Source organism: Pelodiscus sinensis, chromosome 19, assembly GCF_052426305.1.
Source record: "Pelodiscus sinensis isolate ZL-2025 chromosome 19, ASM5242630v1, whole genome shotgun sequence".
Taxonomy (NCBI): Eukaryota; Metazoa; Chordata; order Testudines; family Trionychidae; genus Pelodiscus; species Pelodiscus sinensis.
In genome coordinates, this window is record NC_143070.1 from 8991734 (window position 1) to 9015171 (window position 23438).

General features: G+C 59.0%; 1 protein-coding gene across 1 annotated transcript; it reads left to right on the forward strand.

Annotated features, from left to right (window-relative positions):
- The first annotated feature begins 331 nt into the window (after positions 1–331).
- LOC149522150 (E3 ubiquitin-protein ligase TRIM39-like) lies at positions 332–15054 on the forward strand. The gene is made up of 2 exons (XM_089771487.1): positions 332–530; positions 13003–15054. Exons 1-2 carry the CDS (start codon positions 332–334, stop codon positions 13590–13592), a joined length of 789 nt encoding a protein of 262 aa, XP_089627613.1. The 3' UTR covers positions 13593–15054.
- Positions 15055–23438: the final 8384 nt, after the last annotated feature.

Consider the following 23438-nt stretch of genomic DNA (forward strand, 5'->3'; position numbering starts at 1 on the left):
ACATACCCCCCAGTGTCTGTGACCCTGGAGGACTCCCCTGTACCCAGCCCTTGGCTCCTCCTCTCTATTATCCTGAAACCTCCTCCCTCCCCTCACAGATCCGGACAAGAGAGGTGGAAGGAACCTACTTCAGCCCCAGGGAGCAGACAGGCCCTCAAGGGCAGAGGTGAGGGCTGGGCAGGGACAGAACTAACAGCGGGACTGGGGACAGGCAGAGGTGAGGGCTGGGTAGGTGTCTCCCCAACAGGCACCAGGGGGAGAGACTGGGACGCCGGCCACCACGTCCCCCTGGCACAGCAGGGGTTGTGGCCATGTTTGGTGCAGCGGTGTCATGGCGCAGCCTCCAGCTGCCAGTGCAGAGCAGCCAACAGGTGTCACTAGAGGGCGCTGTGCTCCGGTTGCTCAAGCCATGTCACACAAGGCATTTGGTTCAGCATTCCCAGAGCAAAAGAGTCTTCCTCAGTATCTCAGACATCCCTGTAACGAGTTTTACTGCACTCAGTTCAGGAGCAGTTTGAAAAGCTCTCTATGTATGTGGATGTAACCCCAAGGAGATGACCTGGATTCCTGGGGCTCTGTCTGCTGGCAGCTCAGGGACAGGCGCAGGGAGTTTGCCTTGGCTCCCCCTCCCTACCAGGGTCAGAGTCTGCCCAGCAACCCATAGGGAGTGAGATGCCCCTCCCAGGGAGTTCAGGAGGAGATGGAGGAGCCATTGGTTGGAGAGTCTGGAGGCAGCCCGTGAGACCAGCCACCATGGTCAGCTCTGCCCTGTCTGCTGGTTCGGGGCTGCTGCCTGCTGTGTGTGTGTCTGAATGCTAGGCTAGGAGATTATAGTTTGAATTTTGGTGCAGTTGTGTGGCCTGAATCCCTTTGTGGTGAGGGTAAATTCCGGAATTGAAGCAGCCTGATTCCTGCCTGAAGAGGATCCCTGCCAGAAGAGAGCAGCCCCTCTGCAGTGACCGAGTCATCTCTGAACCTGAGGCTCATCCATGGAGTGTGTGAGTGCAGCATCTTTTAGTTAGTAAGTCAGGGAATTTGGGGATTTTATTACCTGCTGCATATTAAACCTGTGGGGGATTTACCACCTTCTCCCACTTGTGAGTCCTTTGGACTGTACTGGACCCAGTCAGCCTGTGATGTAGTGGGGGTACTTGCTGGGCTGTGGTGACCCCTGCTGTCTGGAGCAAGACCCAGCAGGGAAAGCCTCACTAGGCCAAGGTAATGCCAAACTTGTTGAACCAGTAGCCAGACACCCCCCATGGAGAGGAACAAAGGAAGGTGGAATGCTGCCCTGGCTGGGGGGCAGGGCTGCTAGGGGGTTAGTTAGTTCCTGGCTGGAAGGCAGGGAATAAGGAGCTGGGGAGAGGGCTGAGACTCCCCTATCTCAAGGGGGGCACTGAGGCCTCTTAGCCCCAGTTCCTGTGACCAGATTACATCTGTGCTGCGCTGTGCTGGAGGAGCAATAAACCACCCTCAATTCCACTGGCTGGTGCAGTCTGTTTGTGCCATTTCGGGGTGCAGGAGACGGGGAACCCCCAACGCGCCGTCACACTGGTGTCAGGAGCGGGATCCACTGCACCCCATGGATGAAGCTCCCAGCGGCAAGCGACAAGGCGCCGTAGAAGCAAGAGCCCTGGAGCCAAGCATGCTTGAGGCAGAGCGAAGTGGTTCCGGGGAATCGTGGGGCGCTGCAGCACTAGACTGGTGAGTCTGCACCAAGGGGACCAGCGGGCAGATGGCCTACGCCCAACTCTTGAAGGCAGAGCTGGTGGGGCTGTGCAGAGAGAGGGGCTTGCCTGTGCGGAAAGCAACCAAGGCCCAACTGATTACCCAGCTGGAAGATAATGACCAGCCACAGGGCCAGGATCTTGTCCCCAGGGGAAGCAGCCAGATCCCCCTGAGAGTGTGTCAGGCTCAGAGAGGGGGAGGAGCACTGGAACCCAACGGAGAGATGAGACAGCGTCTCCCGGGAAGCCTGCAAGCCGTAGCCCATCTAGGGCAGGGGCCAGCCCAGCGGAGCTGCGGCGGCTGGAGATCCAGCTGCGGATGAAGGAATTGGAAGTACAGGACCGAGAGAAGGAGCGCCAAGACCGAGAGAAGGAACGCCAAGATCGAGAGAGGCAGCGACAGCATGAGCTGGCCATGGCAGAGCGGAGAACCTGCGGGGCCCCGGCTGCGCCAAGAGTGGATGGGCCCCAGGGTCCCGGGGCTGCCAGGCGCTTGGAGAGGCTCACAGTGGCCCAATTGAAGGACGTGGGCGACATAGACGGGTTCCTCAGCTCCTTTGAGAGGGCCTGTGGGCTGCAACAGGTCCCCCAGCTGACTGGCTATAGGAGCTTGTCCCCGCACTGAACCAGGAGGCGGCCGGAGTGCTCAGTCAGCTGGAGTTCCTACAGCCAGGTGATTACAACTGAGTCAAGGAGGCCCTGCTGCACAGGTTCGGGCTGACCCCCGAGATGTACAGGAAGAAGTTCCGGGGGTACAGAAAGGGCCACGGTAGACCTATGTGGACCTGGCCTCCCGCCTGGCGCGATACTGCCGCAAGTGGGTGTCTGGAGTCGGAGCCCAGACTGCAGAGGAGCTGCTCAAGCTGGTCATGATGGAGCAGCTCTATGAAGCGTGCCCACCCAAACTGAGGCTGTGGCTCAAGGACCGGAGACCAGAGAACCCCCAGGAGGCCGGGAGACTGGCGGATGAGTTCATGGAGAGCCGGTCCGGGGGTGAACGGGAGTCCCGGAGAGAAAGAGAATCGCGCAGAGACCGGTTCTCGGTGGAGCAACGGAGAGAGGCACCTCCGAGGCGAGCCCCAGGGACCAGGACCAGTCATTGATACCCCAGAAAACCAGCCAGGGCCCGGGCAGAGCCGACCCGAATGGGCCCACAGAACCTAACTTGCCATCGCTGTGGGCAACAAGGCCACAAGAGGGCTCAATGCACCAGGCGCAAGAACAGGTCCCATGACCTGGGACATTCCAGGGTTAACTGGCTGGGGCGGGAGGAAGGGCAGGCTGCCCCAGTGGCAGGGGCTGGCCAGCAAACCTCCGCTCGGGGAGGGGGGAAGGATGCTCAGTGCACCTCCCCTGGGAGGTCTGACCCTCGGGAGACAGATTTATCCGTGCACCGGGTGGGGGCGGGGCGGCCCCTACGGAGGGACTGCCTCGTACCCCTGGAGGTGGATGGTAGGAAGGTTACGGGTTTCTGGGACACGGGGGCGGAGGTGACGCTGGCCCGGCCCGACATAGTGGCCCCAGACCGTATGCTACCCGACACTCAGCTGACACTGAGGGGCATAGGCGGCACCCCCTTTAAGGTACCCGTAGCCAGGGTGCATCTGAAATGGGAGGCCAAGGAGGGCCCCAAGGAAGTGGGGGTGCACCCGCACTTGCCCACCGACGTGCTAATGGGGAGTGACCTAGAGGAGTGGCCAGACGGACCCCACAGGACGCTGGTCACCACCCGTAGCCAGAGCAAGCGAGGGGCTTGCGGCCCGGAACTCGAGGAGGTTCCCCAACAGGGGGCCCAGGGCCCCATCCCAGCAGACCTAGAGTTGGACCTAGGCAGTGGGGGGAACCACGGCCCTGTCCCAGCCCCAGCCGCTGAATTCCAGGCGGAGGTGCGAGCGGATCCCTCCTTGCAGGCCCTGAGGGACCGGGCTGACCTGGGTGCCGCTCAACCCCTAGGAGGAGATTGCCAGGAGAAGTTCCGGTGGGAGAGGGGATTTCTGTACCGGGAATGGCTTTTCCCCGGGACGGTAGGCAAGTGGGGGCTCCAGCGGTAGCTGGTGGTTCCCCAAAGGTATCGCCGCAAGCTGCTACACCTGGCCCATGACATCCCGTTCTCGGGACACCAGGGGATCCGGCGCACGCGGCTGAGGCTGCTCCAAAACTTCTATTGGCCGGGGATGTTTGCAGCTGTCCAGCGGTACTGCCGGTCCTGCGACTCCTGCCAACGAGTGGGGAAGGGCCAAGACAGGAAGAAAGCTGCATTGAGACCCCTGCCCATCATAGAGGAGCCTTTCCAGAAGGTGGCGATGGATATTGTGGGGCCCTTCAACAGAGCGACCCGGACAGGGAAGAAATACATCCTGGTGGTGGTGGACTTCGCCACCCGCTACCCCGAGGCCGTGGCCCTGCCCTCCATCGAGGCAGACACGGTGGCAGACGCACTGCTGACCATTTTCAGCAGGGTGGGGTTTCCCCAGGAGGTTCTCACGGACCAGGGATCCAACTTCATGTCGGCCCTGCTCCGGTGCTTGTGGGAGAAGAGTGGGGTGCAACACACCTGGGCCTCGGCGTATCACCCCCAGACCAACGGGTTGGTGGAGAGGTTCAATGGGACTCTGAAGCAGATGCTACGGACCTTTATGCACAAACACCCGCAGGACTGGGACAAGTACCTACCCCACCTGCTGTTTGCGTACAGGGAAGTGCCCCAGGAGTCCACAGGGTTCTCGCCGTTCGAGCTGTTATATGGGAGGCGAGTGAGGAGCCCCCGGACTTATTGAAAGACGAGTGGGAGGGGAAGGTCTCCCCAGAGGGTGAGCCGGTCGTGGAATACGTCCTGACATTCTGGGAAAGACTTGCTGAGCTCATGGGCCTGGCCAGAGAGAACCTGAGCAGGGCCCAGAGGAAGCAGAAGGTCTGGTACGACCTCATTGCACAGGCCCGCGCCTACGCTACCAGGGACCAGGTGATGGTCCTGATCCCCGTGCGGAAGAACAAGCTGCAAGCTGCCTGGGATGGCCCCTTCAAGGTGGATAAGCAGCTGAACGAGGTGAACTACGTGGTGGAGCTGACGGGACGGACGCGCGGCCAGCGGGTATATCATGTTAACATGATGAAGCCGTACTGGGACAGGGAGAACTTGGTGCTGGCCGTGTGTAAGCCCTGGGAGGAGCAGGGGGAGGATCCCCTGGTGGGCCTGTTCCCTGGGACCAGAGAGGACTCTTCGCTGGAGTCAATTTCCCTCTCGGACCAGCTCACCCCGGCCCAGCAGGCCGAGATCCGGGAGGTGCTGCGCTCCCACCAACAGCTGTTCTCCAACAAGCCTGGTCTCACCAGCCTGGCTGTCCACCGGGTGCAGACGGGTACTCACCCCCCAGTGCGCTGCTCCCCATTCAGGGTCACAGGGAAAACAGCCCAGGACCTGGAGAGAGAGGTCCAGGACATGTTGGCCCTGGGGGTGATCCAGCCATCCTCCAGCCCCTGGGCCTCTCCCGTGGTGCTGGTTCCCAAGAAGGACGGGTCGATCCGGTTCTGCGTGGACTACCGGAAGCTCAACGCCATCACGGTGTCCGACGCCTACCCAATGCCAAGGCCCGACGAGCTCCTGGACAAGCTGGGGGGAGCTCGCTATCTCACCACCCTGGACCTCACCAAGGGCTACTGGCAGGTGCCGCTAGACCAGGAGGCCACACTGAGATCAGCTTTCATCACACCACTGGGGCTCTATGAGTTCCTGGTCCTGCCCTTCAGCCTCAAAGGGGCGCCGGCCACCTTCCAGCGCCTGGTAGACCAGCTGCTGCGGGGAATGGAGAACTGTGCCCTAGCGTACATCGATGACATCTGCATCTTCAGCCAGTCCTGGGAGGACCACGTGGCCCAGGTCAGCCAGGTACTGGATCGGCTGAGGGAGGCTGGGCTGACCGTAAAGGCTGGGAAGTGCAAGGTTGGAATGGCCGAAGTGTCCTACCTGGGCCATAAGGTGGGGAGTGGCTGCTTGAAGCCAGAGCCGGCCAAAGTGGAGGCCATCCAAGACTGGCCTGTGCCCCAGACCAAGAAGCAGGTCCAGGCTGTCACTGGGATGGCGGGGTACTACCGGAGGTTTGTGCCCAACTTCAGCTCCATCGCTGCCCCAATCACAGAGCTGTGCAGGAAGGGGAGGCCAGACAGGGTGGTCTGGACGGAGCAGTGCCAGAGGGCTCTCTGTGCACTGAAGGGAGCCCTGGCCAAGGCCCCAGTGTTGGTAAATCCAGACTTCGACAAGCCCTTTATCGTGTTTACGGACGCCTCGGACACCGGGCTGGGGGCGGTGCTGATGCAGGCGGACGAGAAAGGGGAACGTCACCCCATCGTGTACCTGAGCCGGAAGCTGCTGCCCCAGGAGCGGAGCTACGCGACCGTAGAGAGGGAATGCCTGGCCATGGTGTGGGCTCTGCAAAAGCTGCAGCCGTACCTGTTTGGCCGGCGTTTCACAGTGTTCACCGACCACTGCCCCATGACCTGGCTACACCAGATGAAAGGGACCAACACCAAGCTGCTGCGGTGGAGCCTGCTCCTGCAGGACTACGACATGGAAGTGATCCACGTCAAGGGGAGCGCGAACATCATCGCCGATGCGCTGTCCCGTAGCGAGGGGCCCGAACTTCCCTAGGTCACGAGCGGAGTGACCCTGCTCAGTTCGCTCTCGGAGGGGGGAGAACTGTGACGTAGTGGGGGTACTTGCTGGGCTTTGGTGACCCCTGCTGTCTGGAGCAAGACCCAGCAGGGAAAACCTCACTATGCAAAGGTAATGCCAAATTTGTTGAACCAGATACCCCCCATGGAGAGGAACAAAGGAAGGTGGATGCTGCCCTGGCTGGGGGGCAGGGCTGGAGGAGAGTTAGTTAGTTCCTGGCTGGAAGACAGGGAAGAAGGAGCTGGGGAGGGGGGCTGGGACTCCCCTATCTCAAGGGGGGCACTGAGGCCTCTTAGCCCCAGTTCCTGTAACCAGATTACATCTGTGCTGCACTGTGCTGGAGGAACAATAAACAACCTCCATTCTACTGGCTGGTGAAGTCTGTTCATGCCATTTCGGGGTGCAGGAGACGGGGGACCCCCAATGCGCCGTCACATGGGGGATTTTAATTATCCCCATATTGACTGGATACATGTCACCTCAGGAAGAGAAGCAGAGAAAATTTCTCAATGGCTTAAATGACTGCTTCTTGGAGCACCTGGTACAGGAACCCACAAGGGGAGAGGCAATTCTCGATTTAGTCCTGAGTAGAGCACAGGATCAGGTCCAGGAGATAACCATTACAGGACCGCTTGGGAATAGTGACCATAATATAATAACATTTAACATTCCTGTGGTGGGAAGAACACCTCAGCAGTCCAGAACTCTGGCATTTAATTGCAAAAAGGGGAATTACACAACATTGAGGAGGTTAGTTAAACAGAAATTAAAAGGCACAGTGACTAGAGGCAAATCCCTGCAAGCTGCATGGAAACTTTTTAAAGACACCATAATAGAGGCCCAACTTAAAGGTATACCCCAAATTAGAAAACATAGCAAGAGACCTAAAAAAGAGTCACCGTGGCTTAACCACCATGTAAAAGAAGCAGTGAGGGACAAAAAGGCATCTTTTAAGAAGTGGAAGTCCAATCCTAGTGCGATAAATAGAAAGGAACATAAACACTGTCAAACCAAGTGTAAAAATGTAATAAGAAAAGGAAAAAAAGATTTTGAGGAACAGCTAGCCAAAAATTCAAAAAGAAATAACAAAATGTTTTTAAAGTACATTAGAAGCAGGAAGCTTGCTAAAAAACCTGTGGGTCCCCTAGACGATCGAGATATAAAAGAAGCAATCAAGGACGATAAAGCCATTGCGGAGAAGCTAAATGATTTCTTTGCATCAGTCTTCACAGCTGAGGACGCTAAGGAGATTCCCAAATCTGCACCGTCCTTTATGGGTGATGAATCTGAGGAACGGTTCCATATTGAAGTGTCATTAGAGGTGGTTTTGGAACAAATAGAAAAACTTAATGTCAACAAATCTCCGGGACCGGATGGCATTCATCCAAGGGTTCTAAAAGAACTCAAATAGGAAATTGCTGAACTATTATCTGTGGTTTGTAACCTATCCTTTAAATCGGCTTCCGTACCTAATGACTGGAAGGTAGCTAACATGACACCAATATTTAAAAAGGGCTCTAGACAAATTCTTTTATTAAAACTAATAAAAGAAAGTTCTTCTTCACACAGCATGTAGCCAAACTGTGGAACTCCTTGCCAGAGGAGGCTGTGAAGGCTAGGACTATAACAGAGTTTAAAGAGAAGCTAGATAATTTCATGGAGGTTAGGCCCATAAAAGGCTATTAGCCAGGGGATAGAAATGGTGCCCCTGGCCTCTGTTTGTCAGAGGCTGGAGAAGGATGGCAGGAGACTAATCACTTGATCATTGTCTTCGGTCCACCCTCTCTGGGGCGCCTGGTGCTGGCCACTGTCAGCAGACAAGCTACTGGGCTAGATGGACCTTTGGTCTGACCCAGTACGGCCGTTCTTATGTTCTTTTTCTTTTCCTTTTCTTTGTTTCTCCCCCAGGGAGGGGAGGGGGTCCGTGAAATTTTCATGGATTGAAAAGAGGTCCATATGCTTGAAAAGGCTGGGAACCACTGCATTGCCACCATGGGATGTTGCTTCTCCCCAGGTGTGAGAAGGGACAGGCCCAGCAGCCAGAGGAGATGGCTCCTGAACTGGAGAAGCGAGTCCATGGTTTCTCCCGGAAAGTTATTGCGCTGTCGGAGATGCTGAGGGAGTTCAAAGATACCTTTGGGGGATGGAGGAGGGGAAAGTGGGACGCTGGAAGGAGAATGGCGCAGGTCAATTGGTTCATAATTAGATGATGCTCCCATATAATTGCAGGGTGAATGGCACAGACTTGGGTTCCAAGACACTCAGGCTGATTAATTCAAACCCTTGTTTGTTCAGAAGCAGCCTTTGCAATTTCAGTGAGTGTGAGAGTGAGAAACGCCAGAGAGAGAGAAACACGCCCAGTTCCCTTCTCCTGGGGCATAGGCGAGTCATGGTGCATTTCTCCTGTGATAGCAGGATGACCCCCGACAGTATCTGACCTGTTAGAACCATCCAGATTATACCCGGATGAGTTCTGTTCCAATCTCCTTTGTGTTGGGGACAGTCAGTACCTTGTGTGACTTGTACATGGCTCACACAGGAACTTTGAATTGCTGGAGGGTTTTTGCTGCCCAAGCAATTTTCAAGTTACTCTCTTTTCTGATGTGCACGAATCACTTCTCCACAGGGGGGTTCTGGACGTCGCTCCCTGGCCTGGGCAGGTCACTCTGGGTGTCTGTGCAAACACCTTATGTGAGCAACACATCTGGGTCCTGCAGAGCAACTGAGAAACACGGCACTTTAAGAGCAAGGTCACTGTAGAAAACTTTTCCCTTATGGCAAGCACACGGCACACCAGGCCCAAGCGGAGCCAATCAGCATCAATGCTGGGGGGCAATAATTCTTGGTGGGGGCTACTACAAGATTTTGGAAAGTGGCCAAGGCCCACACTTTGCTATGGTGGGGGTGCAGGGTTTAGGGTGGGTGTTGCATACAGAAGGCCACACAGGGTAAGGGACTGGGGTGCAGGAGATGGTGTGGGGTCTGAGAGGGAGTTTGGGGAGGGAGCTGTGACCTGGGAGAAGGGGAAAAGGGGGGTGCAGACTGCAGAGGGTGTGGGTGGTGACCTGGGGCAGGGGAATGGGAGGAAGTGTGGATGTAGGAGAGGATTCTGGCCTGGGGGAGGGGTGTAGGAGGGGCTACAGGGTCTAGGAGGGAGTTATCACCTGGGACAGAGGGTACAGAGTGGGGGTGCAGGAGAGGCTGGGGTGCCAAAGGCAGCTCTGCAGCACCCCCAAGGCAGGCTGAGCTCCCTGCCTGCTGTAGCTCCATATCACATTAAACTGCAGACTGCTCCCTCCATGTGGCTCTAAGGCTTGTGCTACCCCCACCCCCAGGCCAATCTCTCAGTTCCTATTGGCCGGTTGTTTCCAGCCAATCGGAGCTGAGGGTTGGGCTGGGGGTGGGGAGATCACATGAAGCCCTCCCCTCCCCCCCCCCCCCCACTGCAGAGCCCAGAGCTGCAGGGACTGAGCTTTAAACCATGGCAGCTGCGTGTGCCTGAGAGTCCCGGGATTGGGGTCCCCAGGCCGGATTTGGGGGCTTGGTGGGCCAGATCTGGCCCCTGGGCCGTATATTGTCCAGCATAAATACCCAGGTTCAGTCTCCAATCGTGTAGAGAGCAACGACCCTGGTCCCAGTTCTCAGCACTTCCCCTACTAGCCAAGCCGAGGGAGAGAAGGAGACTCATGGATGGTCACAACCTTCTGGCCCAAATTCAGCAAAATCCCTTCGTTTTGGCCCCTGCGTCTCTCCCAGCCAGAGGGCTGCAGGGCGGGTGTCCCAGGGCCGGGACAGAGTGGCCCGGCGAGATACCGGGAATTTCCCCGTTGGCCGAAGGGCCGAATGGCGGCTGCTGAAGGAGGAGGGGGAAACCCGGCAAGCGGCTCCTGGAAGCAGCTGCCGGAGTTGTGGCTCTGCCCGGCCCTTTCTCCCCCATCCCCTCCCCACTCCAGAGGTATGGCGAAGGAGGGGCGGCGGGACAGTTACCTCTGCCCCCTAGTGCCGTGCTAAGGGGTGGGCCCCGGGCTGGGGTGAGTCCAGGAGCCTCCCTCTGGCTACATGCTGCTGCAGCTGAGCCAGTTCTCTTCAAACTGCAGCTGAAGCAGCCAGCTGGGTGGGTGTGATGGCGCGTTGGGGGTCCCCCATCTCCTGCACCCCGAAATGGCACCAACAGACTCCACCAGCCAGTGGAATTGAGGGTGGTTTATTGCTCCTCCAGGATACAGCACAGCACAGATGTAATCTGGTTGCAGGAACTGGGGCTAAGAGGCCTCAGTGCCCCCTTGAGATAGGGGAGTCCCAGCCCCCTCCCCAGTTCCTTCTCCCCTGCTTTCCAGACAGGAACTCCCTAACCCTCCTCCAGCCCTGACCCCCAGCCAGAGCAGCATTCCACCTTCCTTTGTTCCTCTCCATGGGGGGTGTCTGGCCATACTCCTTTGCATAGTGACTCATCCTGTTTTGCTGGGTCGTGGTACCCACGGCAGCCAGTGGAGGTTACCCCAGAGCCAGCAGCATAGAAACCAGCCAGGTACCCCCACTACGTCACAGTGGGAGGAGCAGTAGTTTTCAATCAAGGCTGCCCCCCCCCACCCTGATCTCCCCCAGCCAGCCCCGCTGTCCCCGACCCTTCCCGTCCCCTCCAGCTCTGCTTTCTTCCAGGTGCCCATCCCCCAATCTCCCCCGGCCAACCCCACTGCCCCTGAGTCCCCTCCGCCAGCTCTGCTTCCCGCCGGCTGCCCCCCCCCGATCTTTCCCAGCCAGCCCCGCTGCACCCGAAGCCCCCCTCCCACCAACTCTGCTTCCCCCCCCCTCCTCCCAGCCAGCCCTGCTCCCCTCCTGGATGGTCCCTTCCCCCCACCCCCATCAAGTGTGTCCAGTATTATTTTTACACTACCTGGTAACCCTAATCAAGGGGCTAAAGTGCCAAAAGCTGCTTTGATGCCAAAGTCTCTGCAGGGCCTGGGCCTAGGCACCGACAAAAGGCGGGAAGTGAACAAGGCCTGAGTGTGTCTGTGACGTGACAACCCGGCTCTGGGCTCCCCGTGCAAACCTGAATCTCCCCCTCTCCTCCCCCAGACACTCTGCCGGATGCACTGGAGGGACCCCTCAGCCTGTATAGACCAGGTGAGCTGCCTCAGGCCTCGTGCCCCCCTCAGAGCCAGGCCTGCTGCCAGGCGCAGTGCGGTGCCAAAGGACAGGCACCGGGCAGGCTGTTTAGCACTGCTGGCCAGGCCCCAGCCATGGGAACAGAGCCACAAACTGCCCCTCCCCCAGCTTTCACCGGCACAGGGGCCTCCTCCTGCCCCCAAACGCCTCCTCCTGAGCCACCCCAGAGACCCAGCCCAGAGTCCAACCCCCCAGCCCAGAGCCCTTTATCTCCAGGGCTCCCCCAGAGCCCTCAGCCCCTCCAGCACCTGAACTCCCTGCCTCAGCTTGTACCCCCCCCCCCCGGTATCCAAAACCCTCAGCCCCCCCCAGCCTGGACCCCCCAGCTTGGAGACCTCCTACATCCAAATCTCCTCTCGGCCTTGGGCTCCCCTTGTTCTCTGGGGCGGGAGAGGTGGGGGGGTCCAAGTGGGGAGTTTCCCTTCCCCCAGTGACTGAGGGGCTGTGCCCAGCATGGACTCCAGGGCACTCGGGGATGTTGCTCTTTCTCCTGCCCCCGGCAGAGGACCCAAGAGTCCATGGGAGGGTCCCTGCTCTGCCAGGGGAAGGGATGGATCAGACCCCAGAGCACCAGGGCCCGGGGCACAGACAGGGGCAGTCCTGGGCCCATGGCAGGCACCTGGGGAGCTGCTGAGAGCAGAGCTCTGGTCCTGTTCCCCTTTTCCTCTCCCCCCGCGTGAGCTCAGCTTCTCTCTCCCTCCGCCCAGCCCCCACTGGGACCCCCCTCAGCTCCCTGGGGCCTCTCTTCCTTCTGTCACCCCTGAGTCAGCCTCCTGCCATGGCTGGGACAGAGACACCCCCGATCCCTCCGCACGGCGCCTGGGCACCCCCAGGGCAGGACTCGCCTTGTTCAGCCTCTTCCCGCCCAGCCCAGCTGGGGCCAGTCCCTGCCCCTCCCTGCTGGCTCTGCGGGGTCTGGGCGCTGGGCCGGAGGCTGAGCAGCCTGGTGGGGGGCAGGTCGGAGCTCGGCCCAGAGCCCCAGTGCGACGGGAAAGGAGCCGAGCCCAGACGTGCCGTGCGGGGGAGACGTGTCACAGGGGGAATCACAAACCCTGCCCATAGGCAGCTGGGACCCAGGGACATTTCAATGGGGAGGGGCCCAGCCAAGGGCAGGGCCTGGATTCAGCCAGCCCTGACCAGGCAGTTTCCATCTGGGGTCCCCGGCCCAGAGTCGCTTGTCCGCGGCCCGGGGAGAGGGGGGCAGATTCCCAGTGTCAGAGCCCCTCTGACCCCTTCTCTCTGCCACGGCCCCTCCCTGCCGGGGAGTGAGCTGCCCCTTGGGCTGGGCCGAGACCTCAGGGCTGCTCCCCACTCAGAGCCGGGCGCCCCTGGAGGCAGGAGAGTCCCTGAGTCACTGCCCAGCTGGGGCAGATTCTGTCCCTGACGCCATCGACCCCCCCAGGGCTGAGCTCTGCCCCTCACGCTCTGATTCTCCCCCAGCCAACGTGACTCTGGATCCAGACACGGCGCATCCCCAGCTCGTCCTGTCGGAGGATGGGAAACGTGTGAGACTGGGAAACACACGGCAGCCACTGCCCGACATCCAGGAGAGATTTGACAGTGTGTCCTGTGTACTCGGCCGTGAGGGCTTCACCTCAGGGAGACATTACTGGGAGGTGGAGGTGGGGGGTGGGCAATACTGGGCTTTGGGGGTGGCCAGAGAGTCTGTGAAGAGGAAGGGAGAGATCATTCCACCCCCCAAGGAAGGGATCTGGTCTCTGGGGGTGGCCAGACAGTCTGTGAGCAGAAAGGGAGGGATCAGCCTGAGCCCCAAAGAGGGGATCTGGGCTGTGGGGTGGTGGTGGGGTCAGTTCCGGGCTCTCACTGACCCTGCAACCCCCCTGCCCCTGAGCCCCCCCAGCAGGATCCGGGTTTGTCTGGACTGTGACTGGGGGCTGGTGACATTTATCGATGCTGCTGCCAAGGCCCCGATCTTCACTTTCCCGCCGGGCTCCCTCCCTGGGCAGAGCATCCGACCCTGGATCTGGGTGGGGTGGGGCACAAACACCGAGCTCCGCCTGTCTCCCTGACAGCAGCCCCTCTGGCCTCACACACCCCAGTCTGTGTGACCCTGGAGGACTCCCCTGTACCCAGCCCCTGGCTCCTCACCTCTATGACCCCTGGAAGCTCCTTCCCCTCCCTCCCTGCAGCTCCACTTAAGGGAGGTAGAAGAAACCTACTGCAGCCCTAGGGAGCAGACAGGCCCTGAAGGACAGAGCTGAACGGCGCTGCCTGGAATTGTAGCTGCCCAGAAAATCCCTGGCACGACGCTGCGAGCCCCCAGCCTGAGTGACGGGGGATGGGAGTGTCTGGGACAAGCCAGCAGGCCCAGCAGGGAGCTGCCTGAGCTAATCTATGGGGGGCGCTCACCAGGGAACATCACAGCAGCCAGACTGGGTCAGACCAGAGGCCCATCCAGCCCCGTGTCCTGTCGGCCCACAGTGGCCAGTGCCAGGTGCCCCAGAGGGAGGGAACAGAACAGGGAACATCCAGTGACCCCTCCCCTGTCACCCATTCCCAGCCCCTGGCACACAGAGTCTAGGTTCACCATCCTGGCTAATAAGTACTGAAGGATCTAACCCCCATGAATTTATCCAGCTCTTTGTTGAACCCTGTTAGGATGCGTCTCCACAGCAGGACTTATCTCAAAATTAAGCGACACAAAGTGAGCTACGTCAGTTTCATATCTTATTTCAAAATTGGGAGCGTCTCCACAGCACCTATTTTGAAACAGAGCTCTCTTCCTCCACCTTCCCTTATTCCTCGTACAATGAGGGTTACAGCAGTCAGAGTAAGAAGTCCTCCAGCGTAACAGTATTTTGACACTTTCAAAATACCTGCAGTGTAGACGTGGAATAAAGTGGCCGTGTAGACACAGGGTGACTGTGCGCTGTGTCAAGAAAAACTTCCTTTGTTTGTCTTAACCTGCTACCTATTAATTTAATTTGGTGAGTCCTTGTTCTTCGGTTATGGGAATAAATAAATAACTTTTCCTTATTCACTTTTTCTGCACTAGGCATGATTTTACAGACCTCTATCCTACCCCTCCTTTGTCTCCTCTTTTCTATTCTGAAAACTCCCAGTCTTTTTCATCTCTCTTCTTATGGGACCTGTTTCAAATCCCAAATCATTTTTGTTGCCCTTTTCTGAGCTGGGACATTTGCTCACCCCCCTGTATTCATTCTGGGGTAGATCTGTCCCTGCCATCACACCCAGCCCTTTGCATCTGATGAGAAACAGTCACATTCCACATACCCATTGTCCTGGCACCAGGGCCGGCCTTAGGCCGATTCGGTCGATTTCGGCCTGTGCACCTAAGGGGGCCCTGCGCCCCTGAACCCGGAAGTGCTGGCAAGTAACTATTCAGAGCCGGGGGCCCTGCTCCACCAATATGTGGAGCTGGGTCTCTCCCCTGGCTCTGCCTGGAGTGGGCCCGGCCCCCCCTGCCAGCCCCCCTGCGCATTCTCCCACCCTGCCCCCAGAGCATCCCCCTCAGCCCCAGACCGTCCCTAACGTGCGTGGCTCCCCCTCGCCATGTGCAGCGTTGCAGGTGGGCGGGGCCCCGGCGTGCTGTGACGTCACATCCCGGGAGTTTAAAACTCCTCGGAGGAATGTTGCGTGGCTGCCTCTGGGTTCGGACTCCGGGGCCTGAGTGCTAGGGTTGCCAGGTAGATCCCGCTAAAAAACTGGACACGCTTGTCCGGGGGGGTGGGAAGGATGTTCTCATGTCCTCGGCAGGCCTCTGCCTTCTGCGCCCGACGTGCCAATTCAGGAACAGCCTGGGCAGTGCGGAGCCGGCACGGCTTTTCCGTTGGCCGGTGGGAAGGGGCGAGTGAGTCACTCTGCTAGGGGCTGTGGGCGGGAGGGAGAGGCAGAGGATAGGTAGGGGCGGAGTAAAGCAACCCCTTGCCTCGTCCTTCTGACTGCTCCAGCACAGGGCCATGTGAATGGGGACCCCGGTTAGCCAAAGGATTCGGGGGGAGTGTCCTCCACCCAAGAGCTGAGTTCAGTCTCTCAGGTCCAGCTCAGCCACTCCCATGGCTCGCCCAGGTAAATGTCCCCCCTTCTGCCCCAGGATTTTACATTCCTCTCTGCAGCTGCTCCCCTGGCAAAAGGCTGCAGGTCTGGTTTCTGCCTCTGGGCGGGGCCTGCGGAGGGAGGGGCCGCAGCTGTTTCTGCGGAGCCAGAGAGGAGGGAGACCCTGGAGAGCGGGTGGGAAACGCAGCCCAGCCCCCCCCCCCCCCCCCCCCCCGGTAAAGCCCCTCTCGGCAGCCCTGCTCACGGGGACAGAGCAGTGTCACACGGGCGCTGCAGGTGAGATGGCCCCAAACCACCCCTCCCCCCCCCCGCAGCATGGACTGGAGTGAGGGGGCTTTGCCTGCCCCGGGGGAAGGGGCCTCGTGCTGCAGGGTGGAGCCGCCGGGCTGGGTAAATCCCAGGCTGCTCGCAGAGGGGACACGGGGAGGCCAGTGGCACTGGAACCGGGGGAGGGTCGGACAGGCTGGGTCTGGTCACTTTGGCTCCCACCCCCTCCCCTTCCAGACCCGAGCGGCCGTGCGAGGTGTCTGCACACGGGCTGGTTTGCAAGTGCCGTGTCTGTAGGTTTGTGCCCCCTTTGCACTGGGAGCTGTGGGGCTGCGGGTGTCTCTGAATGTCACCCTGGCGCTGTGCAGCGGGGTCACACCCCACACAGAGCGGCATCAGCCCGGCCTCCCCGCTCGGGGCTCCAGCCAGGGACATGAGCTGTGCCCCAGCCCCAGGGACAGACCAGGGACGGCAGCGCTGGGCCAGCAAACCAGGCAGGGCCTGTGCGGTGAAGCTTGTTTGGGACACAGGAAGTACCAGCCTCTGGCACAGAATGGAAAAGGCCCCGGCAGCCCCTCGGCTTGGTCCTCGCTCCTGCACCTCCCTCGGGAGCAACCCGGCTACAAACCTGCCTCTGAGGGGAGCAATGGAGGAGAGGGGGGATTTGGGCTCCTGTGGGGGAGGGGACCGGAACAGGGGCAATGGGCCACCCAGGCCCAGCACTGGCAGGGGAGCCTTTCCCGTGTTTAGGGACCAGCAGCCTCCAGAGCCCTGCCCCAGCCGGCCACTGTCTGACGGGTGCACGGCCCCGGGCACGACGGCCGGTGTCCCCTTTGGGCCCCGCTCCCAGGCAGAGTCGGCAGCCACAAGGGGTGGGTCAGTGTCTGGGGCTCCCCTGCTCATGGGCCCCAGGACAGGCCTCCCTCCCCAGCCACAGCAGGGCCGGTCCTGGACTGGGTTGGGCCAGAGCAGGGGAGACACAACAGGTGTGAGAAGACCGACCATGGCTGGGTTCACACCAGGTAGAGGGGTCTGCCCGGGTAGGTCTGGGTCTGGGGATTCGGGCTAGGAAGGGGTGACCGGCCCATGGAAGATCCCAGCTACAGCAGGATTGGGACCAAGGGTGAGGGAAGGGACATGTCCAGGCACCCACAGGTCCCGGTGTATTGGCTGCAGCTGGGTTCGGGCTGGGAGCCCCCAAGCCCTTCCTCCCTTCTCTCGCTCTGCCCAGCCAGGGGAGGGAAGAGACGCTCCCCTTGGAGCCAGAGTCCAGCCAGCCCCCGAGGGTCACTAGCTGAGCGCCCGCTACAGCCCTCGCTCTGCCGGCCGGGCTATGGAAGGGTCTGTGGGGGCCGCCACTGAGCAGGCAGCTCAGGTTTAATCCTCAAGCACCAGCACAAACCCTGCAGCCAGGCCCTGTCACTTGCCTCCGCACAAGCTCAAAGGGGAGGGGGAAGCCCTGTTAACTCAGGGTGGGGGGAGGAGACAGGAGGCCCCATCTCTCCCATCCTGGCTCTTTGTTTCTGTCACGGGCTGTGTGGGGGGGTCACCGGCCTGCACCCCCATCCACAGCCAGACGTGACTCTCAATTGGAAGTCGAACTGAAGGTTTATTTGAAACAAAATACAGGACTATGTAGCACTTTAAAGACTAACAAGATGGTTTATTAGGTGAGGAGCTTTCGTGGGCCAGACCCACTTCCTCAGATCAAATAGTGGAAGAAAATTGTCACAACCATATATACCAAAGGATACAATTAAAAAAATGAACACATATGAAAAGGACATGTAGCGCCCCCTCTCCACCTGGTTACCTTCTTTTAAAGCCAATCTCCTTTCAGGTTCGGATGGATAGGTCTGGGTTCTTCTGGATCCCGCCACCCACTCAATTTTATCCTTTCTGATTGATGTACTTGGCGGTGCCTCCACCCCCCTCACTCCTTCCTAGCAGGGTCACCAGGGCAGCTTGGGAGGAAAATTCTAGCCCAGGATAATCCCCACGTATTTGCCAGATAGTTGGAGACTCCCAGAAAATAACACAAACACATACACTATAATAAACACAGTTATATTAAACAGGAGACAATTATAACAGAACAGGGTAAAACACTATTTTTAGGGTCACCGGTGCCCAGCAACTGTAAGGTCAGTGTCCCTTTGGTACATGTACTTTGTTGGTGCCTTGATGACTGTTGACCACACAATCCTTCTCTGCAGTGGGTTAGCAGTGGGGCTGACTAGGTCCAGTACAGCCCAAAGGACTCACAAATGGGAGAAGGCGGTAAATCCCTCCACAGTTTAATAGGCTGCAGGTAATAAAATCCCCAAACAAATTCCCTGCCTGACTAACTAAAAATTGCTGCACTCGCACACTCCATGGATGAGCCTCAGGTTGAGAGATGACTCAGTCTCTGCAAAGGGGCTGCTCTCTTCTGGCAGGGATCCTCTTCAAGCAGGAACCAGGCTGCTTCGGTCCCAGAATTTCCCCTCACCGCGAAGGGGTGCAGGGCTCAAGATGCAGACCCCACAACTGCACCAAAATTCAAACTACAGCCTCCCAGCCCAGCATTCAGACCCACACAGCAGGCAGCAGCCCTGAACTTGCTGCTAGAGCTCAGCTGACCATGCAGTGACTCTCTCACCCAGGGAGCTGGAGCCAACTCAGCCTGGCCGGGGAAGCCTCCCAGCAAACTCCACAACTGGGAATCAACAGTGGAGACATAAACCCAGCTGAGGGATCCTGCCTTCCGGTCCCTAGAGGCTAGTTCTCAGGGGGAACCCTGCATGCAGGCCTGGGGTTCACTAGCTCCCACACAGCCAGTCCTCCCCTTTCCCTGGCTGGCTCCAGACTCCCCTCAACAATGGTCTCTCCTTCCCCCTGGGAGGGGCATCTCACTCCCTATGGGTTGCCGGGCAGACTCTGGCCCTGGTAGGGAGGGGGAGCCAAGGCAAACTCAGAGCCTCTCCCTGAGCTGCCAGCAGACAGAGCCCCAGGAATCCAAGTAATCTCCTTGGGGGTTACACTAATCAAATTTCAGAACAGAAAGGGGATGGGGGGAGGTAAATATCTGTGAGCTAATGATATTAGAGGTGATAATTGGGGAAGCTATCTTTGTAATGGGTACGGTAATTAGAGTCTTTATTTAAACTTAAGTGTAAAGTGTTGAATTTGAGCATGAATGACAGTTCAGAGGATTCTCTTTCAAGTGCAGTCTTAAAAGGCCTTTGAAGCAGGATGCAGGTGATCAAGTCGTTGAGACAGTGTCCTTTCTGGTTGAAATGGCAAGAAACTGTTTTTTCTTTGTGATCCTGTCTAATGTCTGTTTTGTGGGCATTGATCCTTTGGCAAAGTATCTGAGACGTTTGTCCAATGTACATAGCAGACGGACACTTTCGGCACATGATAGCACAAATTATATTTCTGGATGCGCAGGAATATGTGTTCTTGATCTTATAACTCGCTTGGTTAGGTCCAATAATGGTATCAGCAGAGTGACTATGTGGACAAAGCTGGCAACGGGGTTTATTGCAAGGGAAGGTACCAGGGTTGGTATTAGTGTGGTATTTCCTGTGGTTGTTGGTAAGAATCATCTTGAGGTTAGGTGGTTGTCTATAGGAGACTATGGGTCTGTCTCCCAGAGCCTCTCGGAGTTTAGTATCCTGTTCCAGGATAGGCTGTAGTTTATAGATAATGTGTTGGACAGGTTTAAGTTGGGGGCTGTAGGTGATGACAAGTGGTGTTCTATTGCTGGTTTTTTTGGGTCTGTCTGAAGTTGATGGTTTCTACGTATTTGTCTGGCTCTTTCAATTGGCTTTTTTATTTCTCCGGGTGGGTAGTTGAGATTTATAAATTTCTCCCTGCCCGCTCCTCTTGGGAATGTCGGGGGAGATTTCGCTGGGGGCCAAGGAACCGAGAATTCTCTAGCTCCGCACGACCATGGCCCCCGACCCCACTTACCATCCACATTCTCCTGGGCGCTGGGTGCTGCAGGGAGTGTCTGACCCCCCGGATCAGCTCTGGCTCAGGGCGGGAGGACTCCAGCCGGGTGCGGTTCCCCCTCGGCCTGTGGCTGGACAGGACACAGCAGGGAGCAGTGACCCTGTCGCCCATTGCAGCCTGGCCCTGAGAGCTGGGCCCAATGTGGGAGGGTGCAGGGGGAGCCCCTCAGCAGCCATGGAGAGAAGCCAGGCGGGAGGGCAAATTGACCCTGAGCCTCGTACACCCTGTACCACCGGGTCTGGCGGGGGGAGGAAGTGGGGGGGGGGCTCTGTCTGTGGGGCACAGACTGGCAGTTAGTTGGGGATGTGGGTTAGGAGGTAGAAAGGGGGCTCTATTTGTGGGGCACAGACTGGCAGTCAGGGACATAGGATAGGTGCTGGAACAATGGGCTCCCTAGGGCACAGACTGGCAGTTAGTCAAGGATGTGGGGCATGGGCTGGCAGAGGGGGCTCTGTGTGTGGGGCACAGACTGGCAGTCTGGGATATAGGGCAGAGATTAGCACAGACTGGCAGTTTTTCAGGTACATGGGGGGTTGGTGACTGATAATAGGAGACTAGCTGGTCTCGTGGGGGTGTCTGGGTGGGGAAGTTTCTAGGCTGCGGGAGACGGGGGGTGGGGTTTGGACGGGGGGCACAGGCAGTGCTGGGCTGTGTGTGCACTGGTGACACAGGATGCAGAGTTAACGGGTAGAAAATCTTCACCCCCTGGCCTGTGTTTCAGGGGCAGCTGGACCAGCCGACGTGGTTTCTGGTGCTTCCTTTGAGCATCCCCCCGGGAGCAGGTCGGGGCTGTTGTGTTCACTAGTCTGATGATGACGATGATGATGGAGGAAATGTTGCTGTTCAGCTGAGTATGAGCAAAAGCAACACACACGCCCAGGAGAAACCACGTCCTAGTTCCAGTGCCCAGTGCACCCCTCACATCCCTCTTCTAGCCTCTAGGCCTGGTGCGACTGGGAACCTCTCCTGGGACCCCCCTCTCTGCCCCTGTGCAGAGTCCTAGAATCACTGGGCTGGAAGGGCCCTGAGGAGTCAGCTCGTCCTGTTCCTGCTCAGAGCAGGGCCCAGCCCAACTCACTCACCCCAGCCAGGGCTTTGTCAGGTCTGGCCTTAAAATCCTCTCAGGACAGAGATTCCCCCCCTTCCCCAGGCCTCCCGCTCCAGCGTTTCACCAGCCTCAGTGAAATCGTTTCCCCTAATACCCACCCCAGAGCTCCCCAGCTGCAACTGGAGACAGTCGCTCCTTGGGATCCCCTCTCTGGCCATGGACAGACCCTCTTAGGCCTCTGCCTGGCCTGCATCCTCTGCCTCACACACCCCCAGCACAACCGGCTGTGAGCCCCAGGCCGGACCTTCCTCCTCAGCCCTCGCTCTGGTCACACAACAAATGGCCTGGTAGCACTTTACAGACCAATAAAACATGCAGGAGGGATCATGAGCTTTGGCGGGCTCAGCCCCCTGCTTCAGATGACCGGGGGCTGGGGGGGCATCAACCCTGCCCTGAGAATCAGCCCCCCCGTCCTGCTGGGCCTGCCCCCCGAGGGAGCGGAGTAGAAAAGCCTCTGGAGCCGCTCAGGCCGGGCCGACTGCAGGAGGAGGAGGATGCGCAGGGAGCTCCGGGCCCAGGGGAGCCGAGGGGGCAGGAGCCTCCAGCAGCAGCCGTGGCCAGGGAGGCCCTCGGACGGGCCGTGCCCACAGGCCGCGTGAGGGGAGAGACGCCAGGGCTGCTAGGAAGAGGCCCAGGGCGGGGATTGTTCCTGGGGGCTCAGCGTGTGGCGGTCGGAGTCCCTGCTCCTCGGCCAGCAGGGCCCAGGGCTTGGGCCCAGGGACACGGGGGCTCAGGCGACTGGGCGGGAATGGGAGCGTTTGTGCTGCCAGCTCCCATCGGCGGCCCTTGGACTGACATGGGTGGGAGGAATTGGACCGGCTGCCCCGCGCTCCGCAGAGGGAAACGTGGGCTCCCCAGTGCTGAGCTGCTCCAGACAATTCTTTCCCCGCCGTGTGGCTGGGGGCTCCGGCCAGAACACGCCTGCTCCGATTGACCCCTCGTTGGGGGGGGAAGGGCTTGTCAAGGGGTCAGATGTGCAGAGCCCGTGAGGGTTGGGTGGATGCGGCTGCCCCCCTCTGCAGAGTCCAAGTCGTGCAATGGGGGATTCTCCATCCCTTGCCATTGCTGAGCCGAGACGTGAGGGCGTCAGTAACAGCCACGGCGAGTGGGGCTGGGACCGGAGGGGTGGGGAAGGTTCTGGGGTCTGCAAGGTGCAGGAGCTCAGATCAGATGAGCATGATGATTCCTTTGGCCCTTCAAATCTGAGCCCATGAGACCGGCCTCTGGGCTGCTCTGGGACTCCTGACCCCAGCTGTGACCCACAGCCCCTGCTCTGCCTGCTAGTCATGACTGCTCCAGCCAGGAGTCTGGAAGGGCTTTTCCTGGGGAGAGACTGTTGTCATGGCAACAGAAACTCCCCTTCTGTGCCTGTGGGCTGCATGCACCGCTCTGTCCCCACAGGCCCTGGGGTGTAGCCTCCCCCTCAGCTGTCACAAGAAAAGTTTTTCAAGTCCTCTGGTTTGCAGAGAATGGCTGAGACCAACCCGAGCATGTGCTTAAGGGCAACAAAGCAAAGCTCGTACAATCAATGATCGGGTTATTTCTCTTCAATCTCTTTATTTTAAACCAGTCTCACATTCTTTTACTTGGCTCCTGAGGTGGGTGGAGATTTTGGCATCGAAGGAGCATCTCTCGGACACCACGAATCACTTCTCTTCCCGGCAATGCAGGAGAAGGCAGCAGGGACTCCAGAGTCAACGGGAGGCTGGATACGTCTGGGCTGGCCCCAGTGGCCGGCAGACACAGAGTTTTGGGCCTGGCTGAGCAGCAGGTTTCTTTTCACACCCGTCGGTTCCCAGGAGTCTCTGGCCACTCCCTGCCGTGGGTGCTGCTGCGTGAGCCTGGCCCTGGCCCTGGCCCTGGGCGTTCCTGGCCAGGCCCTCCCTTTGCTCCTCCACTCTCCATTCAGGCAGATCTCTGAGTTGGGGAAACCTCCCCTGAGAACCTGCCGCCTCCTCCCTGGAAGTGGTGGGAAAGGGGCTGCTGGGAACTCCTGGCCGTGGTGGCCCTCGGGGTCGTAGAGGAATCCCCTAGTGCAGCGTTTCTCCCCCTGAGGGTCCCTGCCCAGAAGGGGGGGGCAAGGCGAGGGCAGGAGGGTCGCTCACGGGGGCACCGGACGTTTGGGCTTTCCCAGCCGTGGCCTCGTGTTCAGTCCCCAGGTCCCCATCCCGGCGGAGTTTGGAAATAAGAAGAAATGTCCCTGATCTCTCCTGGCCTCCCCAGCTGGGCGGCTGGAGGGGCAGCTGCTCTCTGCCCCCAACCTGGCCAGCAGCGGCGCAGACGGAAGGGTGGCAACGGCATCGCTGCCTCCACTTCTCCTGCGCTGCTGCTGCTGCTGGCACTGACCCCACAGCTGGGATCCCGCTCGCTCTGGCCACCCAGCTTGGAAGGGAGCGATGCCCCCAGCAGGGGGGCAGAGGGAAGGATGCAATGGCAGCCACACCCCCTTCCTTCTGCGCTGCTG